The 19,535-nt window shown below is 34.3% G+C and overlaps 2 protein-coding genes across 2 annotated transcripts in view; one reads left to right on the top strand and one right to left on the bottom strand.

The window, feature by feature from the left end:
- The window catches only part of LOC111712166 (uncharacterized), a gene marked incomplete in the record, with an annotated part of 14,184 nt that extends 3,372 nt beyond the window's left edge, over nucleotides 1-10,812 (top strand). The window contains 6 exon segments of the mRNA XM_023486711.1: nucleotides 2,047-2,176; nucleotides 2,782-2,947; nucleotides 3,393-5,207; nucleotides 5,649-5,831; nucleotides 8,074-8,184; nucleotides 10,689-10,812. Of these exon segments, the coding sequence (XP_023342479.1) occupies nucleotides 2,047-2,176; nucleotides 2,782-2,947; nucleotides 3,393-5,207; nucleotides 5,649-5,831; nucleotides 8,074-8,184; nucleotides 10,689-10,700 (2,417 nt within the window).
- Nucleotides 10,813-13,818: 3,006 nt separating this feature from the next.
- Nucleotides 13,819-19,535, bottom strand: part of LOC111712165 (structural maintenance of chromosomes protein 5) — a 9,029-nt gene continuing 3,312 nt past the window's right edge. The window contains exons 4-9 of the mRNA XM_023486710.1: nucleotides 17,998-18,063; nucleotides 17,442-17,540; nucleotides 16,694-16,823; nucleotides 16,386-16,502; nucleotides 15,944-16,018; nucleotides 13,819-14,272 (exon numbers count right to left, since the gene is read on the bottom strand). Coding sequence (XP_023342478.1) covers nucleotides 14,120-14,272; nucleotides 15,944-16,018; nucleotides 16,386-16,502; nucleotides 16,694-16,823; nucleotides 17,442-17,540; nucleotides 17,998-18,063 — 640 coding nt within the window. The 3' untranslated portion in view covers nucleotides 13,819-14,119. The remainder of the gene's footprint in view (nucleotides 14,273-15,943; nucleotides 16,019-16,385; nucleotides 16,503-16,693; nucleotides 16,824-17,441; nucleotides 17,541-17,997; nucleotides 18,064-19,535) is intronic.

Genomic DNA, 19,535 nt, shown 5'->3' with positions numbered 1-19,535 from the left:
CCTGTACATCTGGAGATCAGATAAACAGACAGACAAGCCAAATTTATATATAGATTCGGATTTGGCTTGATTCTTAGGGTGTATGTTTGGCTGTTTAAATAAAGTCAAAACTTTTTTGTGGTATCTTACAAAATCCAAATAGATTATCAAGTAAGTAGGTGGCAACAGAGATATGGACAATTTATACATGACGTCATAAGTGCCAAATATAACAAGGAAGACAACATTTTCTCCCATTAGTTGACGTGTCGACTAGATAATTTTTTTAAAAAACCATTAATGTTAACAGTAAAATCCGCAACATTTTTAGTTTTGAAATAAAACTTGATATGCAACATAAAAAACTGAAAATTGGTATTGATATATAATATAATTATATATCATCGTTCTAATATAAATATATGTAGTAAATACCCTACTCCATAACTATCTATTCTCTTGACTATCAATGTAAACACATGGCTACAATCCCGTAAACAATCAATGTCTCAACTATGATGCGATCCACACGGCTACAATCCCGTGAACTATCAATGCCTCAAATAGGACACGATCCACACCACTATCACATGGCACAATCTCATTAGCTATCAATGTCAACAAGGACACTAGCAATTTATCAATCAAATTATTTAGCCTATGTGTGTCCTTAACAAATTTCAGCCCATTCGGTCCAGTCGTTTGGCCGGCTATAGAGAACATATATACGAATGTCTTGTTTTAATATATATATATACATATATATACTTTGCTGACGTAGAAAAATTTATTTATATAAATAAAGCTGTTAGCCATGCTTATAATATATATATATATATATATATTTCTACGTCAGTAAAATATATATATTGAAAGTATCATCATGCTTAGTCTAATTCATACATTTATCATATTTAATCGTTTGAAAACTATTTAATAAACTATTTCTCACTCATCATTACAATCACAGTCTACAGTTTGTCTTAAGATATGATTTCCTGTTTATGTACACTAAACTGTGTCACTCAAAATAATACCTGTACAGTGTGTTTTAAGTTATAATATCCTGTATCTGTGTACAATGCTTTTTTTAATGTAATATATTCTGTGTGTGTACGGTGTGTTTTAAGTTATAATATCCTGTGTCTGCGTACTGTGTTTTTTAAAATGTAATATCCTGTAATTGTTTTAAGTTATAATATCCTGTGTGTGTACAGTGTGTTTCAAAATATAATATCCTGTGTCTGTACAGTGTGTTTCAAAATATAATATCCTGTGTCTGTACAGTGTGTTTTAAAATGTAATATCCTGTGTCTGTACAGTGTGTTTTAAAATATAATATCCTGTGTCTGTACAGAGTGATTTAAAATATACTATCCGTGTCTGTACAGTGTGTTTTAAAATGTAATATCCTGTGTCTGTACAGTGTGTTTTAAAATATAATATCCGTGTCTGTACAGAGTGATTTAAAATGTAATATCCTGTGTCTGTACAGTGTGTTTTAAAATGAGATTTCCTTGTGTCTCTACCCTGTAATGTACCCTGTGTACCCTCTCCCATTAAGGTATCCTATTCAGTATGTTTCCTTCAATATTTTCTTCTTTATATGAAGCAATGGAGAAACTCACAGAAATAAACACTTTTTAAGTTAGAAAAACAACTATATCTTTCACATTTTTTATCAGATAATAGTTTCAAGGGTACCGTTGTAAATCGGGCATCGTCACCTTAGCATGGAGGGTCACTTGCGTTTACAGTACTTTAATCTTGAACACTTGATCTTGAACACTTGTTCTTGAACACTTGATCTTTATATTCAATTTTAAGTTTGAAGATCAATTCTTGATCACTTGTACCTGTAGGGTATTATTTCCAAGGAATATCAAAAGAGGAATTAAATTAATCCAAAGATCTGCTTAAAACAGAGACCAAATGCTTTATTTAAATAAGTTTATATAAAGGGATACTTAGTCCCATGTTTCTAGTTCTATAAACTCTAGGAGGGGACTTGATGCTATCTTATATATGGGACACTTAGTCCCATGTTTCTAGTTCTATATACTCTAGGAGGGGACTTGATGCTATCAGCTGAATGTAGTGTATGTGGAAGCCCTGCAGCTCTTCATCTTCATTATGGAGCAGTTTCTTGTTACAGCTGCAGAGCTTTCTTTAGGAGGGGACCCCCTAGACAAATCAGGTAGATATTAATATACAGGCGCACCTTCAAAGATTGTGCGGAATTTTTTTCTTCCGTTTTCTTGCATTTAGGGTTCCTTGTAGACCAAAACTGGCTTATTTCTGTGCTAAATTTTTTAGTAAAACATAAAAATACTGAATTGAATGCAGAAACCAAAAGTTAAGCTTCAAATCGTCAAATTTTAAAGTTTTATGTCGTCTTTACAGTCTCATATTTTGTTGGTAACCCTGTACATCTGGAGATCAGAGGGCAAAAATAATTAATAGTGAGACTTAGTTAAACTAGGTTATACAAATTGGTGATCCACTATAACTCTGAAGTGAACCAAGAGACGTAATTCAAATACTTCTGCGCTCTGGATGTTTTGTAGACAACATTAGTCCAGGTATCCCGTGGTTAAGTCAAATTTTTAATTTCCCGGGTAAATGCCTTTAAAACTACTGTACAGGTAAATTATGGGAATTTTACTTTACCCAGGGTTCCCAAGCCCAATTTTGCTTACAAAGCATTCAGAGCACAACGTAAATTAGCGTCCCAATGTTAGAGGACTCCTGAGGTCGGAAATGTTGGTATAAAGTCGGTAAAATATATACTCCATGTTTCAGGTGCATATTCGGACATAACAGGTGCAAAATAACTCGGTTCAACCGAACCAATTGTAAACAATGCAGATACACCAAATGCATCGAGGTCGGGATGCTACCGGAGAAGGTTGATGCAACTGTCAACAAGAAGAGAGAGAGAGAAGCACGCTTGCAATCATCTAGCCAGGTCTGTACAATCTTTATGTATCTGGTTTTATCCCTGAGTAGGTAAATTGGGAACTCCGGGTGCAAAGGGAGAAAGCGTTCGACAAACATCAAAGACCTGTTGAAGTATTTTAATTAGCTATTAGGGAAAAATAGATCAAAAAAAGATTAAAGGAAGCGGTTTTGCCACAAACTCAAATGTTCTAATCTTCATATCTTTGCGATCTGATGAGATAAACCTGTAATTTTTAAAAATTTGATTTTTTATACAAACATTATTCATATTTTAAAATATGTAAGGTCTACGACATTGGGTTGCAAAGATATTGGGAATTAAAAAATTGAGTTTGTGGCAAAAATTTCTTCACGGAATAAAGGTTAGATCTGGGGTTTAATCTGTATTCGAAATCCAAGTCAGAATTTAAAAAAAAAATTTTTTTAAATGTATCATTTTTTTGTGGTTTCAGGCCCAAGGACTTGTCTCTGCCACCACCTCTGTTAATCACTGGAACCAGCCCCCTGAGAAGAATCAGCAACCAGAAAAGAAATCGAACCCAAGTGAACAGACATCTTGGTTGACTCCTGGTACAGATGTGCGTCGGTTGAGTCTAAACGGGGGAGCGGAGAAGAAGAATAAGGAAACCTGGAGGAAATCCTGGTCCAGTTCCTCCACAGTATCGTCATCATCATCTTCATCATTGAGAACTAGTTCTGCGTCTAGCAACTCTGGACGGGGTTCTATCCGGGTTAAGGATAAGCAGTTTATGCTCAAGGAAGAGTTCCTAACACAACCAAATCCAAGAGAGATGTATCATAAACATTTTCATGATATTGCCAGAATGCAGAACCTTGTCAGAAATAGATTCTCTTCCTCAGAGTCGGAACAGTCTAGGATGTATAGACTTGGAGCTAAACCCCAGAGCGCAACCTCGAGCTCTTCTTTTCTCAACCTTCAACCCTGGTTTCCGAACCGGGGATTCATGGATAGAACTTCTCCAGGTAGGTTAGAAGATCAACCCGTCCGTGAACCTGGAGCTGCAAATATTTATTACAAAAATCCATACATTGATTACAATCCGTCTCCCCTTGCTCATGATTGGACGGAATTAAGACGTCCAATAGTTCATCTGTCGGAAACCAGAATTCGTCCCGCGGTCTCAACCCACCCCCAGGGACAGTTTCAAGAGGATATGTTTGAGAACTATTCCCGAATCATGGAGGTTCCTGATTATCAGACAGTACTGGAACCTGATACAGAACCTGTTCATGGTATTAACCGATTATCCTCTGAAGGCCCATCTTCTCCGTTAATAGAACCGGAGCAGTCTAGAAGATTCTATGATATTGAAGAACGTGCGAATCCGCGTGTTCAACCCCAAGTAGTTCCTGAATTTAGTCGAAACTTTACCGTAATCCAGGGACCTCAGTCGAGAAGTTTAAAATCGGAAAAAAATGTTTCAGATTTAATATCAGGCGTTTTTGATGTAAATCCTCGTCCTAATCCTAGGGTTGTCCTGCATGAATCTCTGACTAGACCTTGGATTGAAGTACCGGAGAAGGGTTCGCCGGAACAGATTGAAGAGAGAGAAGAGACTGTTGTTTCCAAACCACAGATAGAAAACGTTCTACTCAACCAGCTGATTGACCTTGAATGTCCAAACAAGAGAAAGTTGACGGAGGAGAATGATGAGTTTCCAGCGGAACCTCGAGCTGAACCAACAGGTTCTGGGTCTCCGATACCTCTGAAGAAGCGTGCAAGGATGTATCAGCTCGTGTATCCAATAGGACACGGAATCAATAAGACTGCAATGCCCATTCTAACCTTTACCTTTGAAGAAGAATTTATGCTGGTGGACTATGTTGTACGAATTGAAGAATATCAAAATCGTAGATTCGACTTTCTGATGACTAATTTTAGAAACTACAATAAACTACTTGCCTCGTATGTAACTTACACTCACCTAGGACGAAAAGTCCCCTACAGCAAAGGGATAGAGAAAACCTTGTTTAAACTAGGACTGGAGTTTACTAAATCCAACTGCCACAAGATCTTCAATGAAATGAGCTCCCTGGGGTCGGAGGTTCGGAGCACGGTGTTAAACTCGACCTACCCTGCTCTATACATCGTATTCTTCTCCATACTAGAGGGAAATACTAGAGAAGCCACATGGTTTCATCAACATAAGAAAACTCTTCATATTACGGAAAACAATCATGAAATGATTTTGCATCAACTGGGTCAATTCATAAATGGCCGAAGCATAAGTCTGAAGGTGAGCTCGGTGAGCACTTAAATTGATTCTTCCCCTTTTTTAAATTTTACATTTAAATTTTACCTATTAAGTGTTGCTCTGAAATTCGCCATTTTTAATCGTTCACAAATTTTCGCGAATAAAAAATTAAAATTGGCGCATTTTCAAAAATTATAAATGAATACTTTTTTGGGGCAAAACTCAAGTGTTTACATCTTTCATTCTGAAAACAATATATATATTTTTCGGTACAAATATTCATTTCCCCCACTACAATTTCGGGTTTCACCAATTTTGTTTAAAAATCATATTGGCCTCATTACCAACATTTTTTGATCTAAAACAATTCAAAGAAATTTCACTTCCCATAGTTTGTGGTTTTGAGATAAAAATATTGGCAATGTTTTTAGCGGAGAAGATTATACATTTAAATAATGTTTCTGAATATTTATGAAAAATAATGTTTTAAAGACTTTTTACCAGGACCAGGAGAGGTTTACGTCTCCTTGGGCTCGGGATCTAGGGGATGAAGATAGATTTGAACGTGTGATCTCTATCCTGGGACGGATACTAAGGGATGACAAGAAACTCCAAGCTCTCTACCATATGCTGGTCATGATGACTCCGTCTGTTAAAACCTCTCTACATATTCAGGTTGGCTTTTATTTGAAAATGTTTTGTCGCAAAATAATTGTTAATTTTGTTTATCATAAAATTTCAATATGTCCTGATATAAAACCTCTCAACTCCTAAATCCTGTAATTAATGTTGGCATGTTCTACCCATTTCCTATAGTTTTATTCGATTCTTTTCAAGTTTAAATCTATTTTATTTCTAAGTTTTATGCCATTCTATCAAAGTTTTATGAAATTCTACCAAAGTTGTATTCTATTTTATCAATGTCTTATCTAGTTCTCGCAAGGTTTTATCTAGTTCTACCAAAGTTGTATTCTATTTTATCAAAGTCTTATCTAGTTCTCGCAAGGTTTTATCTAGTTATATCAAAGTTTCATGAGATTCTATCAATGGTTTTTAAGATAATCTCCATTTAAACATGGACAACCGTACCCTTCAAGCAGAAAATTAGTAATTTTTGATTGGGGGGTTTTCTGTGACTCGCGGGTTTAAGGACTGAAGAGACAGAAGTAAATTTTCATTTAAAACAGCCGGATATAACTTCTTTAATGTCGCTTAAAGTACGCAAGCTATTGTTGTAAATCCAGCAACTCTTGAATTGGAGAAACACTTAAAATTACACTGGCAATCCCTTTGAATGAGCCAACAGCCTAGGATGTCTGGAACCCAGTTTCATTTTTAACATTTTCTTTGGTTTCACGTTTATCTCAAAATACTGCCAATTGGGTTTTTAAACCTGGTTTTGACTATTTTTTGACTAACCCCGATTGTAAAAACTGAGTGATGCATATCAAGTTTCATTACTCATGTGGATTTAAATCATGAAAGTTAGTAGAAAACAGTATGAATTTTACTCAACCAATAAACTGGGTTTTATAGAGGTTTGATATCTTAAGTTTCCGGCACAGGGACAGGTTGTATTTTCTGTTCTGATTTTTACATTATTTAGAACATTTGTTTATCAAATTTAAACTGAATTTGATAAGGTATTATGCGTCAGCTTTTCAGCTAGCAAGATTTTTTAATGGAATTTAGATAAAAATATTCAATTATAAATATACTTTATTTTTGTAATATGTAAAGCTCTTCGCTCATATAAATATGTTTAGTTAGTATTTTATAAAGTAGTAATATCTGTTTGTCTGTCTGTATGAACACCTTGACTACGCGGGGATCTGAAGTTTGGAAGCTCACAGGCAAAAATCGATGAGAACTTTATAAATTTTTATAAACGAAAGCTAAAACCGAATGTCTTCAGTAAATGTAAATGTCCTGGGCTACATGCTAATATCAACCCAGGCTTGAAATTTGATGCAGTTTTTCATATCATTGTGAATTCTTGTGCAGAAATTGATTCGGAAATTGAAATTTTGATTCGGGAGCTGCCTATAAGACTACTTTCTAAGCTTAGGGTTCGACTTTTATAGGGAAAATTTAGTTTACCAGGCAAACCTTGGTTCGCAAGCTAGGATATATATATTAATATACATGAATTTACAGTATAAATACAGTTATAGTTTAGTTTACCAGGCAAACCTTGGTTCGCAAGCTAGGATATGTTTGTTAATATACATGAATTTACAGTATAAATACAGTTATAGTTTATAACCTTTCCATTTACGTATATTTATCTATTGTATATTGCACTGCACTCATCCGAGCCATTACAACATGAGCTGTTACTGTATATGCATTTAGTCGTGTTGTCTAGTCTGGACTACCCAATTGTTCAACAAATATAGCCCGACAAGATCACAGCCTGACAAGATCACAGTGATATACTAATACAGCATATTGTAATGAGTTAAACCATGTTTATTGACTGAAGAAGAGATAATCCGAAACATTTTGTATTAGATAAATCAGAAATAAACTGAGACTACTCTGGTTATACTATTATTGTATACATAGTTATATTTTTTATACTAGCCTAGGAACTCAGTGTTGCCCAGGCTACTCATAGTTACCTCCGCCGTTTACCCGCACTTAGTCGAACCACTCAACTTAGAAGCTCAAAACCAAGCTAAGAACATTACCATGGGTCTTCCGAGTTCCCCAATCAAAATTTGAAACAAATCGTTTCTAAGTTATGATCGGACAAACAAACAACAATTAGACAAACAGAGATTACAACCTTTATGAATATAGATACATTACATTTAGGCTAGGATTTGACGCTTGTTTATAGTGTCCAAAAAGAATTGGTTAATTTCTATGACTCAGAAAGGTTTAACAGTTTTTAAAACCACAATTGTTTCAGACCAATCCTGATCTGCAGAGGATACAGATTCGACTGGTTCAGCTTATCTACAGATATCTCTCAACTACAGCTCAAGATTCATCAAACCTTGATCAGGAGATCTGTCTCAAGGTATTAACTAAACCTAATGGCTGAGCTAATTTTTTTCAGGACTTTTGAATGTATTCTTTTAAAAGCTGAATCACGATGATTACATGACTAGATTAGTCTATTGGTATAAAGTTACATATCAGCGCTCCTTAGATTCAAGTTTCATTAAAATCGAATTTTGTTCTTTGTATACTTGCTCACCTTCCTTGGCGTTGACAGCTGCCATGACACCTTGTTTACCCCCAGCCTTTTTAACTTATTCTGAAAGAACTTCTTGATGAGAGGCATTCCTGAACCTTGGATGGGACTTTGACAGTATCCATTTTCTTTGAAATCATATTATATTCAACAATAGAGTGGAAGGTCTTTTTCCTTTATATCAGAGATCACAGGTCATGAATTCTCTCTTGAAGACTGTCCTACATCTCCTTCATTTTCTTGGTGGCATTCTATGGGCTTTGTAGCGACATTTTCAGTATTAAATCCATTCCGAAACAGTAACAGGAATACTGGCAAATACAAATATAACTATTTGGCGGATTTTCTATCATCTATAAGACAATTTTAAAAAGTCCTGCAAATTTTATGCTCACTGTGTAGATCAGTCTCAAGGTACTAACCAGACCTTTATCAGTCTTAAGGTACTAAGTAGACCTAGATCAGTCTCAAGGTACTTAGTAGACCTTTATCAGTCTTAAGGTACTAAGTAGACCTAGATCAGTCTCAAGGTACTTAGTAGACCTAGATCAGTCTGAAGGTACTAAGTAGACCTAGATCAGTCTGAAGGTACTAAGTAGACCTAGATCAGTCTCAAGGTACTAAGTAGACCTAGATCAGTCTCAAGGTACTAAGTAGACCTAGATCAGTCTCAAGGTACTGTGTCCTCTTTTCAATATAAAGTTTAGTGGGTCAATCTGTATATTCTTTACCATTTTTAATATTTAGACAGAGGAGCAATAAAATATTGTTTACTAAGAATTAAATTTAAAACCTAGTCTTATCATTGGCAAGTTTTATATCCGGCAAGATGAGATTTGAAAGAAATTATTCATGGCTCGTCATTTGGTGTTAAATGAGAGGCTGCTACCCATAGGAAGTTAAGTGCGCTTGCCGCGCTGAATTATAAGAAAGAGTGAGTTTAGTATATATCTTAAGGTTAGGTTAAAACACTTTCTAGTCCAAGCACTGAAGCTAGGGGGCCGAGCGCCGCGGCTAGCTGGCTCTCTGTCTAATTAACTCCTTGGGTTTCTGCATAAAAAAGGGGAAAAAGTTCCAATCCGGTTTTAAGAAACTAGTTTCACTTCAAACTTAAAAACTGTGAGCCAAAGGAATTGAGCCCCTGCCTCAAACTCTGATTGATGTTTTTAATCCCTATATTTGCAACCCAATGTCGTAGACTTTAGACTTGTCAAACCATGAACTCTGGAAGATCAAATAATCTAAGTTTGCAATATCAAAGGTTCATACCGCCAGGTTGCCAAGATATAGGATTAGAATATTTGAGTTAATGGCAAAGGTTCAATTCTTTTTAGAATATTTTGTCCCTGCCGTTCGGTAAATATACAAATGTACGTACTCTCTACAGTACAGTGCCTGAAATTGTACGAACTGTTCTTGAAACCCTATTTGGTAAAAAATTAACAAGCTTTATTTTTATAATAAGTATTTTAAACGTATTTTTCAGTTAACGATATAAGTCATTAAAATTGAAGCTTTTCTCTTTTAACATTTGTGAATACAGATAAAAAACTTATTATTCTAGTCCTGGATACCAGGATACAAGCTGATCCTAGTCCTGGATACCAGGATACAAGTTAATCCTAGTCCTGGATACCAGGATACAAGCTGATTCTAGTCCCAGATACCAGGATACAAGCTGATCCTAGTCCTGGATACCAGGATACAAGCTGATCCTAGTCCTGGATACCAGGATACAAGCTAATCCTAGTCCTGGATACCAGGATACAAGCTGATCCTAGTCCTGGATACCAGGATACAAGCTAATCCTAGTCCCGGATACCAGAATACAAGCTTATCCTAGTCCTGGATACCAGGATACAAGCTGATTCTAGTCCTGGATACCAGGATACAAGCTGATCCTAGTCCTGGATACCAGGATACAAGTTAATCATAGTCCCAGATACCAGGATACAAGCTGATTACCAGGATACAGCTGATCCTAGTCCTGGATACCAGGATACAAGTTAATTCTAGTCCTGGATACCAGGATACAAGCTGATCCTAGTCCTGGATACCAGGATACAAGTTAATCATAGTCCCAGATACCAGGATACAAGCTGATTACCAGGATACAAGCTGATCCTAGTCCTGGATACCAGGATACAAGTTAATCCTAGTCCTGGATACCAGGATACAAGCTGATCCTAGTCCTGGATACCAGGATACAAGATAATCCTAGTCCCGGATACGAGAATACAAGCTTATCCTAGTCCTGGATACCAGGATACAAGCTGATTCTAGTCCTGGATACCAGGATACAAGCTCATTCTAGTCCTGGATACCAGGATTCAAGCTGATCCTAGTCCTGGATACCGGGATACAAGCTTATCCTAGTCCTGGATATCTTTATGTTTCTTAATGAGGTGTTTGTTAACTGGTTATTTTTAATATACAATATTCATGAAGCATTTTAGCAACATAGTTTCGATTAAAAATAAGAAAGGCATGGACGTTGTACACTGTACATCATCGTTCATATTATTTCGTACGAAATCAATCCAACTTGTAAATTACTATTTATTTCATCAAAAAGTTCAACAATGTTCGGGGGTTCAAACTTATTTAATCAACCCCAGCTGTCAGTGTTTGTCTGTTTCTGTATCTCGAATTGAATACTTTCTCTGCTCAAACTGATATTACATAATTTCCAAATTTTCACTCTAGTTCCAAATTAAAATTTAATTCAATTCTTTTTTTTATGAAAATCCGTTCTTCAACGGTGTAAAAACAAGATTGATAAGTAACAGATTATTTTTTCACGACCTTTTCGCGTCTTAGCTTACACGCGGTGAATTTTAATCTAAAACAAATAAAACTTTGAATGAGTAAAATGATAATAAAAATGAAATAAAAATAAAAAATAAAAATATAATACTAAAAAAACGCAATAGTGAAGGAAGGAAAAAGTATGTGGAGAGTCGAGACCTAAATGTGATAATTTATAAATGTTAATTCTTGTAATTACAAATTTTCTGCTCCCGTCCTAAGTGTAATTATTGTAATTATATTTACTCCCGTCCTAAGTGTAATTATTGTAATTATATTTACTCCCGTCCTAAATGTAATTATTGTAATTATATTTGTTCACGTCCGAAATGTAATTATTGTAATTATATTTACTCTCGTCTTAAGTGTAATTATTGTAATTATATTTGCTGCCGTCCGAATTGTAATTATTGTAATTTAAAATATAATTACTATGATGTTTATCTGAAAATTGACGTTGACAAATCAAACATTCAAATACAGAGCTTCTCTCTCTGAATATACGGTTTGAAGATTAATTTCGGCGTGAAGAATTTTTTTCAACAGGACTTTTTTAGTGCCAAAGCTAAGTACTTTATTTCCGAAATTTTTTTGTCGTATAACTTTTTTGGCGGTTACCGCCTGATTCACCGCCATGTTTACAATTTAGAAATCTGATCATTTTCCATTATGGTTTCTACTGGAAGAATTATCAGAATATCAGAATAAGAATTATTAGAATTAAACACTTTTAAACCTAGTATAGCGACCATATCTTCCACACCAATGTATAGGTAAAGCCCATAGAGTATGAAATAGAAGGGAGATATAACTGACGCGGCCCGCGCACCATGATTATACATGTTTTGCAGACGGTACCTCATTTTAATAAGAAATATTTGTCTGATGTACAATTACCGCGTATACAATAACCTATTCTGAATATTTCTTATACAAATGGAGTACCCGTCTGCAAAGCAAAATCATAAGAGAATGTTGTACTCAGAATACACCAAATTCCGAAATATACAATAAACTCAGAGATAAGAGAGTTACAGAGATCGATTAACACCTATAATATGCGATATTTTCTTGTGTACAAGTACTGTACACGACCAATCAGGAGACATCTGTATTCAGGGATATTTAAGGATCCTTTGAATATGAAATGCAAAATCTTTAAAAATAGACAATATTCATAAACATTATGTTTTATGTTTAAACTTGGAGTATTTCTTTAAAAGTTGGAAAACTTAATCCCTGTTGCAACAAATGGCCGTGGAATGTCAGTCAAAAAACATTACATGGAACCGTAGCATGGCGTGCTGGGACACTATAGGCCTGCTCAGCCTGCCTATCCAGGCAGAGTGTATGAACAGTCTGAGGATAAACTCTTTTCGGTGGCTGTATAACAGACTGCCAAACCAGTTTTTAGCCACCGAATCCGAGTTCATAGTGTATTACGAAATATATTCGAGTACAGTTCGTACAGTAAATAAATTCTCCAGGCCTACCGTTGTTCAACGTAATTAATCAGATAAAGGTTTTGATAAATAATACAGGGATACATGTTCCAAGAGTACTGTTGTGAATCTGGCACTGCCATCTTTGCTTGAAGGGTCAATTGAAATTAATCTTGAAATCTCTTTAGCGTCGAAATTACCCTTCAGATCGTCTTTTAAAAATCATTTCTTCATAGAACATAATCTTGCAATTCTGATTAAATGCTGCAGGAGGATAGCAAGATTATATGTTCAGGAAACCCTAAAGCTGTGGCAGCAAGACTTAAAGGGACAGTTTCGTCCAAATTTCAAGTGGCCTATAATTTAAAAGAGGGACAAACCAGATTCACAAACTTTTTCAGTCAAAAAGTTTAAAAAGGGCCGTAAAACGGGATGGTTTGATATTTCAATCCAAACTCTTTTCATTTTTGGTTGTGAAATATCTTCTAAACGCAACAAGCCTTTAGAAATTAGGTAGTGAATTATCTTTTTGTTTAGGACAATTAATTTCCACATGTAGAAATGAAAAGAATCAGTTTTCAAAAACAAAAATATCCAATTAATACTTGACAAAGCTTTGCAGGGCAACGTTGTAAATCATACATGGCACTCTGTCAATTCTGTCTGCAAGTGTCGTTTTCAGAAGTTTAAACAAAAAGTTAACAGTTCCCATTAGGAATAGAAAAATACGTTATATAACTGCGTCAAAAAATGTTTCCTGTTGATTTACATTACTGTGACATTTCTTAGATACTTCGCGAAAACTTGGTAAAAAAATAAAATCCCAATAATACTTTGGGAAACATTTCTGATACATATTCTACATTTATATAATTTAGACTGTTATGTCTATCTTTAAGTATCCAGTTGTGGTAACTCACACAGCCCCCAGTGAACTGAAGGTTTAAGGACGGGTAAAATTAAAAATCTTTGCTTTGAAAAAAATGCCCATTTTTAAATGTAAGAAATCTATCAATGTTTTCGTAAAAATCCGCAAAATTATGAGTTAACAATGAAGAAGAAAAAATGGCCGCCCGAAAAACAACGTTAAAGTCTAAAATTATTGCTTCGAAAGGGGTGCGAAGCGCCCTGGAAACCTGTCGGGAAATCTCAGGTTCAAATCTGTGAAAAATCTTTGGATTCTCATGAACACAATTTCTCTTTAAAGTAAGGATAGATGCATATATTTCAAATATTTTCGGTTACATTAAAAAAAATCGCAATTATCACAGAAATTTTCAGTTCTTGTACGTTATTTTTATAATGAAATTTAGGACCCAAAAAGCAGGAATAATAAATCCAAGATGAAAAAATATTTCGTCTTTGGCGGACATACACTAAAAATTTAATTGAACTTTTAAAAAATTGGTCCTGAACAGTGAATATGTCTTAAGTCTACACAATTTGAAAAGGAAGAGCAGACTACACATTAAGCGCGTTACATGCTCCTTAGGCGCGCTTCATGCTCCTCAAGCGCTCTCAATGCTTTTCAAATTCTCGTAAATGGAATCAATGTTCCACTCTGAATGATGAAGCATCTCGTGACCGTTGTGGACGATGAGTACGTTCATACGAGGATTGTAGGCCAGCCCGGTCAGTAGCTTAGGGGTCAACAGGAAATACTAAACACATGATGATAAATAAAGGACAACATTATCCCCCGGTACATCATGTACCTGGGCAAGAGTTGAGGCGGATTATTATGAGATTAAAGCGGAATTTTTATTTTTTAACTTTCCACAATATTTTTTAGGAAATCCGATTTTTTTTATAATGAACAAAGAGAACATGTTCACAATTGAAATAGAAGATGGGCACAGCCTAGTGTTTTGAAATAATAACAATCTTACATAGGGGTGTATATTTTTATGAATTACCTCAGATGACATGGCAAAAAAAATTAAAAACTGAACATCAACAGGTCTGGGTTTCATTCTTTTTGATACTTACCCCCCCTAACATTTTTTACCTCCCAAGCCAACGAAAAAAAACTCCAAAAATGCGCAAACTTATGAAACGAGGAATGATTTTTCAAGAAACTAACCCCCTGCAATGTTATGAATTATGTTGTTAAACGAGGATTCAGTTTTTGAATATTTGTAAATTCTGGAATAAAATATGAGAATGTTAATATGATGTTTAATCTGTAGCAATGTGTACACTCAATATTTATAATTTAACATGTGTAGTTATTAAATATCAAGGCTCTGAAAATATATGTAAATCCCTAATTCAAAACAAATTAAATAGAAATCTATTTTGTCCAAGCTCCAGAAATACAAATACTTGGCTTATCCATATTTATGTTTCAGCATGACACAAGCTAAACAAATTTTTTATTTTGATTATTTTTTTACGGATAATTTAAGGGCCTTTGTGGTTTGATTTACAAAAGAATTCTGTATCTATAAATATTGCATTAAAGGGAGAGTTTAAACTAGATCAGAATAGAATATGATTTGATTTTATCGAATCAATCTTTTTTTTCCATATAATTCTTCTTTAATTAAAATAGGAGTGAAACTATCTTCCCTTGGACCTTCAAAATCCCAGCAATTCATTTCGAGCTAAAAACTTAAATCATTTAATCAATATAAAATGATTTCATGTTTATGATTATTTTTAAATTGTTACAATATGGTGGTCACTATCTATTATATACATCAATACATTGTCTGTTACTGAAGCGGAGATACAGTACAATTTCAATACCTGATAGTTCACTGGTATATTCAGTTATAATCAGAAAGACCCGGAATTGATTTATAATTAATCAGACGACTTTACAACCGAATTTTACAAATATGATTGATGATACGATTATCACTAAAAAGCCCTAGTCCTGCTATTTCCAAAATGTGGTCTGCCTTATTTGAGCATTTAAAATTACAAGAGATATAGTAGAGTCGCCTGACTAACTGTCAATTAATGCCGGGTCTTTCTGATTATGACTGTACACCAACCACTTTTTATTGTGTAGTATTTTAGTACCGCACCGCATGCTGTACTGAAATATATGTCAGTTTCTGTAGTCTGTATTATATCACCTTTTCAGCAAACGATTCGTATTGATATGTATGCTGACAACAGTAGTTAAAATAAGTTATTTAATGTTTAGCAAAATAATTTTAAAAAATCTTTCCATGGCAACATTTCGCCTCTTCTCAAGCAGCTTTTGTCATTTAAATTTCCAACAGATGAAAGAAAAATTGATACAGGTCGATACAAAATCTATTTCAATGTTATGTTCCCTCTTATTTTACATTTTACGCGAACACTCTCTTTAATCTGACCTGTGAGTTAGTTTCCTGACAGGAAGTCTCTACCAGCAGTTCAAACACCAACCTTTCATTCCTGGCATCCATACCCTAAACATTAGTGGTAACTTCTGAATGAAAGAAACTTTTTAAGTCGGTTTTTAATTAGTTCAGCTCATTCTCTTCTTTTCAGTAGTTTAGCTCTTAGCTTATATTTACAAAATGTTCAAAGTACGAATTCCAGTAGTTTAGCTCTTAGCTTATATTTACAAAATGTTCAAAGTACGAATTCAAAAAAATTTGAGTCCCGTCTCAAATTTAGGAGGAGGCTCAAACTTGTTTCACTTGAAATTGTATTCAGTTTTTTAGAGATTTGAGCAGGCACTCAAATGGAACCGGTTTTTGGCCTTTTTGCGACGCGGTTTCAATTCTTAAAATTCGGCCTCAGTTGGTCGTAATTTGAATATTATAAACCAACCTGGTTTATCTCGTCAACGCATCTGAATGGCACAGTAGTTAGAGCCTGTAGAGCCAGCATATATATAGCTGTAGCTACACTCCTCTCCCCTCCACTCTGATGATGTGGAGTTAGTTCCTATATAATCATCATTATAACTAGTAAAATATATATATATATATAGCTGTAGCTCTCTCCTCTTCCCACCACTCTTAGGCTAAAAAATCAATTTTTTGTTCTTCAATTTCTTCTTTTTTCCACGGGCAATGCCGGGCCCTTCAGCTAGTAGCATTTAAAAAACAAAACGATGTTCAGTAGTTTAGGGGTACCTGGAGAGGTTCAGTATCTCTATACTTGACAAGGATCTTGATTCCGTAGTTGTCGAAATCATTCTCATGACTCCCAGTGTGGAGCTGAACCCCTCCTGCAAACCCCATTATTCCGAAGAACTTGGAAAACCTAAAAACAGATTTGATTTCTAGTCATAGAATAAAAATTTTTATAAATGGAATCCAACAAAGCATGAGGCTGTAAAGACGACCCATATCTTTATGATGATTTAAAGGTTTTAAAACTCTTCCTTTAAACTCTCTAATCTCCTATAATCTGATATTAATCTAACCTTGAGTTAATATTCCCAACTAGATTGTTAAGAGAGGATAAACCACTCTTCCTTTAAACCCTCTAATCTTCTATACTATTAATCTAACCTTGAGTTAATATTCCCAACTAGATTGTTGAGAGAGGATAAACCACTCTTCCTTTAAACCCTCTCCTCTAATCTTCTATACTATTAATCTAACCTTGAATTAAAATTCCCAACTAGATTGTTTAATGAGGATAAACCACTCTTCCTTTAAACTCTCTAATCTCCTATACTATTAATCTAACCTTGAGTTAATATTCCCAACTAGATTGTTTAATGAGGATAAACCACTCTTCCTTTAAACTCTCTAATCTCCTATACTCTGGTATTAATCTAACCTTGTGTTAATATTCCCAACTAGATTGTTAAGAGAAGATAAACCACTCTTCCTTTAAACTCTCTAATCTCCTATAATCTGATATTAATCTAACCTTGTGTTAATATTCCCAACTAGATTGTTGAGAGAGGATAACCACTCCTCTTTGACGCTTTCTAATCTCTTGCTTTGGTTCTGTTTCTCCTTCCCTCTCCTAACCAAAAATTTACCATATCTTTTCACTGTTAAAAATATTTATGTGATTTTCTTTTCAGTTTTAGATGCCAAATTCACATAACTACCCTAAAAACTTTTTAAAAAGAAAATATGATCCCGATGTTTTTGCTTTCCTATTTAAAAATTAATAATTTGCAATTTCGGTTTTTCTATAAAGGTATATGCGGATTTGCACAGCAGAAAATCAATGAAATAAGCGGAAATCTAATTTATTCAAAACAGGAAAACGACGATATCGTCCTCATCGTTATTCAGATAAAGGTTTAGAGGGCAATGTTGTGAATCAGACCTTTTAAAGGAAGGTTACTTAAATTTCGTCGACCATACATTGAAAAAAAACACGAGGATATTCTAAAAATCTGAATTTTGAAATTTGAAAAATTCTACATTTAACTTTTTCAAGAATGAACAAATGATATGATATGATTATATTCCTTTTGACATCTGTTTCAAGTTCCTGAATCTGTTCTTTCAACTCTCTGTACTTCTCTAGTACAGACCTAAACAGATATAAGTACAATTGTAGTTCCTCTGTTCTTATCTAGTACAGACTAAACAGATATATGTACAATAATCTTTAGTTGTCATGTACTTATCTAGTACTGTCCAAAACAGATAAAAGTACAGTAATTCATATTTACCCTGTGTACTTATCTAGTACAGATCAAAACAGATACAAGTACAGTAATTCATAGTTTCCCTGTGTACTTATCTAGTACTGTCCTAAACAGATACAAGTACAGTAATTCATAGTTGTCATGTACTTATCTAGTACAGTCCTAAACATATATAGTACAATAATTCATAGTTACCCTGTGTACTTATCTAGTACAGTCCTAAACAGATAAAAGTACAATATTTCATAGTTACCTTGTGTACTTATCTACTACAGTCCTAAACATATAAAGTACAATAATTCATAGTTACCCTGTGTACTTATCCAGTACTGTCCTAAACAGATAAAAGTACAATATTTCATAGTTACCCTGTGTACTTATCTAGTACAGTCCTAAACATATATAGTACACTAATTCATAGTTACTCTATACTTATCTAGTACTGTCCTAAACAGATAAAAGAACAATATTTCATAGTTACCCTGTGTACTTATCTAGTACAGTCCTAATCATATATAGTACAATAATTCATAGTTACCCTGTGTACTTATCTAGTACTGTCCTAAACAGATAAAAGTACAATATTTCATAGTTACCCTGTGTACTTATCTAGTACAGTCCTAATCATATATAGTACAATATTTCATAGTTACTCTGTGTACTTATCTAGTACTGTCCTAAACAGATAAAAGTACAATATTTCATAGTTACCCTGTGTACTTATCTAGTACAGTCCTAATCATATATAGTACAATATTTCATAGTTACTCTGTGTACTTATCTAGTACAGTCCTAAACAGATAAAAGTACAATATTTCATAGTTACCCTGTGTACTTATCTACTACAGTCCTAAACAGATAAAAGTACACTAATTCATAGTTCCACTGTACTTATCTAGTACAGACCTAAACAGATAAAAGTACACAAATTCATAGTTCCACTGTACTTATCTAGTACTGTCCTAAACAGATAAAAGTAGACTAATTCATAGTTCCACTGTACTTATCTAGTACAGACCTAAACAGATAAAAGTACACTATTTCATAGTTCCACAGTACTTATCTAGTACAGACCTAAGCAGATAAAAGTACACGGTTCTGGCATAAAGAACTAAATTTACATTAACAGGGTGGCCAAAACTTTTTTGAAAAAATCCGTACATTTTCAGAAGAAATCCGTACAATTTTCGAAAAAAAATCCGTACAATCCGTACATTTTTTGGAAAAATCCGTACATTTTTTTAAAATCCGTACAATCAGTACAATTTTCGAAAAAAATCCCTGCAATCCGTACATTTAAGAAAAATAAAACCATTTTTGAAAATATTATTCAACACTGTCTCACCCCCATCTCA

The sequence above is a fragment of the Eurytemora carolleeae genome, unplaced genomic scaffold (genome assembly GCF_000591075.1).
Source record: "Eurytemora carolleeae unplaced genomic scaffold, Eaff_2.0 scaffold982, whole genome shotgun sequence".
Taxonomy (NCBI): domain Eukaryota; kingdom Metazoa; phylum Arthropoda; class Copepoda; order Calanoida; family Temoridae; genus Eurytemora; species Eurytemora carolleeae.
The sequence above is the reverse complement of the archived record's forward strand: the minus strand, read 5'-3'. Positions and strand labels throughout refer to the sequence as shown.